We start from the raw sequence: 4636 nt of genomic DNA on the forward strand, positions 1-4636 counted from the left end.
GGCACCCCCCACCACCCCCATAGTTGTCAATGCACACTAGATGTCTGTGGCGCAGGGACCTCTCGCGAACAGAAAAATGCCCCTAATCTAATAAGCACATGTAATATTGTGAAGTTAGCATTGCTATTATCTTCCCATACAAACCCAGTGTATTCATTCTGTAGTAGAAACCAACAGTAATACCTCATCTTTTCACTCAAATCCAATACCTTTTTTTCTTTTCTACTTTTAACAATTTGATAAAGGGGATTGACAATAGCTTATAAAAAAATTTCTAATACAAAGGAATAAAAAAAAAATCTCTAATGCATTTCAATAAATTTGTGAACCTGCAAGATTTTTTTTATTAGTAGAAATTTGAATAAAAACTACAATGTTGTTTCATGCTTGGACTCGAATTTCAGGACTTTATATTTTGGCCTGGCCATCGAACAATGGAACATGAAAAGGTATGAGGAACAACTAGGAACAGAAACTCCCGATCCTAGCCGGGGTAGAGTTGAAACCAGGGTGCCAATTGAAATGAACTGTTTTACTATAAGGCATAATCTTCAAACACCTCCGGCTCCACCTCCAAATGAATCAAGATATAGACATAGAAGGAGTTGAGTTTCAGATCAATATTCATCATCATAACCATATCCATCCTCTTCATTTCCATAATACAAGCCATCACCATCCCCTTCTTCATAGTCGTCCTCCCTGAAATCAGCATTGTTATCCACCACATCTGATACAACTTTCTCACCTGATTCTTCGCTGATTTGCTGCCCATAATCATCATTTTCATGATCTGATTCAACACGCTTTTTCTTCGAGTTCTCAGGAGCAGTCTACCATGGATCCATGTGAATTTAAATAAGTGAATTGCAAATATAGAATCCAAAAGATATATATATATATATATATATATAACTCAAAACAGACAAAAGTGCATGTAATATATACAAAAGCTCTAATAATCCCAGCAGAAAAAAACAAAAATCTCTGATGGAACAAACAACCAGTACACTATATACAAATACCATCTGCTTGGTTCCCAAACTAGACCCCCACCTCTTTTTCCTCTCTTTTTGGAATCTGGTACAGAATCCTTCATGCATAAATTTGGTTAGTGTCATGTGTACCTAATCCATGCCAATGGGCCATTTGGACTGCCAAAACCCTGAGTTACATTCCAGAAGCAATATCACACGATTTTAAGTATCCCTGAATGCTGGTACAGAAATTTGCAGACCAGTGCACATGTTACTTTGCAGTCCAAGATAAGCTTTTGTAATGGTCATCCTGGATCCAGGCAATACAATATCCAAGTTGGGCCCATCCTGGGAGGCTATGATTTTGTTGGACAATTCCCCTATCTAGATTTCTAATGTATCCACATGTCTCCTGCAAAATGGTAAAACACTCATTTGGACATTGTTTCGGTCCTACTTGGACTTTTCCATGCTATCCTAAATTTCTTGTTGAAATTTAAATGGATATAAATGAGTGTGGGGTTCCTGCCCACATAAGTGCAAACTCTAAAATTTATTTTATTTTATTTATTGATTGGGGGGCTGGGGGGGTTTGAGAGGCTCATTCAGAATTTTTTAAGACACCCTCACAATACCCTACCATGTGAGAGAACTTGCAATGCATATGGTGAATTTCATACCATTATGGCAGATAAGAGGTTTGACTGGTCACCTGTTTTTCATTCTCCTTTTCTGCCATTTTTGTCCAGAGACTTGTAAATCATGCTTCCCTTCCTACAAGACAAGGAACTTTTCTCATCTGGTGCCTGACATGGGGCATGGGCAACGATAGAAGTACCCACCAACAGAATTACAGGAAGTCCATCAAGAGTAACTTTATCTTTAAAAGCTATTTAATGGCTTAGTACTCACATGTATAAACACAGAGTATAAAATAATTTATGTAAGACAAGTGTATACTGTATTTATGTATTATGCATGCAGATATATTCATATGGAGTATGTTTACACGCATGCATGCATGCATGACATATGTTTGAGAGAGAAAGATGAAAGGAGGGTCACATTAGTAAAAGTGAACACAGAACGTACAGAATCATCAAACAGCTTCTCCAGCACTTCATAATTGATTTTTGAACTTAACCTCTGTCAAAGAAAAGAAATTGATATTGGTAAGGATACTCGGAGTTCAAGATGCAGAAACAAGAACTAGCAGAATATTGGAGCATGCGTCACATCAATGCCACAACCTTCCTCGCTCTAATTCATTTCTATAGAACTCTACATCACATTTGAAACTAATTTTTATGCAGCATACCTTCTTAGTTAGCATTTCACGGGTGGCTTCAGCAGCGGTTTGAGCTGGAGTTCCATTCTTGGCATTTGCTTCTCGTTTCTGTTTCCTTTCCTGCAAGGAAATGAAACAAAAAGATAAAGAGGAGAGAGTTTGAAGTAAAAGAAAAAAAAGATGTTACAATAAGCAGGTGACAGCTGGACAGAAATTAAAGGATAAAGTTGAAAAATTCCGGAAAGATGCAAATTATAACATAGATGTTGAAAATTTAGACATGCAAGCAAACCACCTTAGCAGCAGGAGCGAAGCCAGGATTTTCTTTTGGTGAGAACACAGTACAACTGCAAATGTTGGGGTTTGCTAGAATGGGAAGTAATACCAAGGTTGTCCGGCATGTGACAGCTTAGGGGCCAAAAAATTGCCTTCCCAGCTGATTGTGTATCTTAATCAAAGAAATTCAACATATCATAAAAGTGAAATGATCTTACTTACACAACCTAAGGCCAGCTTTTGACTACTAAAAGCAAAGGGAAAAATCAAAGACATATTGAAATTGTTTCAATTAGTCTAATGGGCCTTTTTTTTTGGGGGGGGTGTGGGAGGACGCGGTGGGGTAACAGCTATATTGGTTGTTTATGTCGCTCAAATCAAACCATCCACCCTACAAAGCTTATAAAGATTCCCCTCTTCAAAGAGAAGCAGTATAATGAATTTCAAAGGAATTCTATATATATATATATATATATATATGGATAAAAGGAATAAAGAGAACAAGAAGGATTTTAATTAGAATGACATCTCCTTGATCACTTGCTCAAAAATCCCCTATGTTTCAAAATAAAACCTCATCAAAATTAAAGATTTCAACTCCGGGGCCATCCTCAAGCTCATTTGGAAGATTTCCTACAGACAACGTAGCATCTGGGTCTCCTGGGTCTATTCCGTCTCCCTTAGGAATAATTCACTTTGGACGGCACCCTTTCCCCTGGATGCCTCCTGGATTTGGCACAACATTCTCAATCTCAGACCTCTGGCCCTTAATGCCATCTCCTACTCCATTGGTAATGGTTCCTCCACTTCCCTTTGGTTAGACCCCTGGCACCCCGTTGGCATCCTCCCTCCCCTTCTCTCCCCTAGAATTATCTCCTCTCCTCTGGATCCACTAGATCCGCTATTGTGGCTTCTATCCATTCCCTTGATGGCTGGACCCCTCCTCCCCTCCTCCCCTCCTCCCTCCCTCCCTCCTCCCTAGGTGGACCTCAAGTCCTCCCTCCCCCCTATTCCTCCTGGGCACAGAGGGTTTGAGGGCAAGGTTATCTGGCTGCCCTCCTCTTCGGGTTCATTCTCCTCTGCCTCTACCTAGAACTTCATCCGTTCAAAAGATTTTTTTTTGCATGGCGTAATATCATTTGGTTCAAAGGGCACATTCCTCGCCACAACTTCACCGCCTGGCAAGCCCTCTCCTACTATCTCCCCACGCTATCCTTCCTTAACTTCCATCACATTCAGGTTCCCACCTCCTATTGCCTGTGTTGGAATGGTACTGAGGATGTTGATCATCTATTCTTCGCCTGCCCCTTCTCCGCTTCCATCTGGAAGAAGGTTCTTCGCTTTTGCTGTCCTTCCCCTCGTCCCATTCTACCCCTTGGCCGTGAGTGGATTTAGGTTGACATGACCTTCAACGGCTCATCTACATGTGAAACAGTTGGAAAGCTCGCTTTTTGTGCCACCATCAGCCACCTTTGGATGGAACGTAATCTTCGTAGATGGACCACCAAATCCCCCTCCTTTGATAGGATTTAGAAAGCCATCTACTTCGATGTTTCTTCCAAGCTCAGCTCACTTCGGCACCATTGGGCCTGTGATACCCCAAGGAACCAGCTTATTGTTGTCTCCTGGGGCCTCCCCTCTATCATCCCCCCCCCCAAATTGAAGTCTCCTTTAGCTAGTTGGGATCAATTCTCCCCCCCCCCTTTTTTTCTTTTTTGTTTTCTCTTTCTTTTTCTCCCTTTTTGTATATTCTTCTCCTTGGTATTGAATTATTTATTCACAAAAAAAAATAATCAAAAATTCAATGTTTATAGATAGGGAATAAAAGAAAAGAGAAATGAGGGGAAAAAACTCATTTAAGAAATCCAAAAATAAAAAATTATAGTAGAAAAAGAGAGATTAAAATTCAGAGAACCGATGGAAGAAGTGTTTATTCCTTTTAACTTATCATTTATTCAAATTTTTATATTTTTTATGAAGAAAATGCATGAGTTAAATAGAAAGAGAATATAGTTATAAAGATGAGTGATTTATTTTTATTGGTTTAAGGTCATAATTCAATAGAATTGTGGTATAGGTCTACATTCCCCCCCCC

General features: G+C 39.6%; 1 protein-coding gene across 2 annotated transcripts in view; it reads right to left on the reverse strand.

Annotated features, from left to right (window-relative positions):
- Positions 1 to 320: 320 nt before the first annotated feature.
- The window catches only part of LOC122057704, a 6821-nt gene continuing 2505 nt past the window's right edge, over positions 321 to 4636 (reverse strand). Inside the window, exons 2-5 of one of the 2 annotated variants that reach the window (XM_042619912.1) lie at positions 2296 to 2385; positions 2070 to 2123; positions 1690 to 1751; positions 321 to 833 (exon numbers count right to left, since the gene is read on the reverse strand). In XM_042619912.1, coding sequence (XP_042475846.1) covers positions 536 to 833; positions 1690 to 1751; positions 2070 to 2123; positions 2296 to 2310 — 429 coding nt within the window. In that variant the 5' untranslated portion in view covers positions 2311 to 2385 and the 3' untranslated portion in view covers positions 321 to 535. The remainder of the gene's footprint in view (positions 834 to 1689; positions 1752 to 2069; positions 2124 to 2295; positions 2386 to 4636) is intronic. The other variant, XM_042619913.1, reaches the window with a different exon arrangement.

The sequence above is a fragment of the Macadamia integrifolia genome, chromosome 12, assembly GCF_013358625.1.
Source record: "Macadamia integrifolia cultivar HAES 741 chromosome 12, SCU_Mint_v3, whole genome shotgun sequence".
NCBI lineage: Eukaryota > Viridiplantae > Streptophyta > Magnoliopsida > Proteales > Proteaceae > Macadamia > Macadamia integrifolia.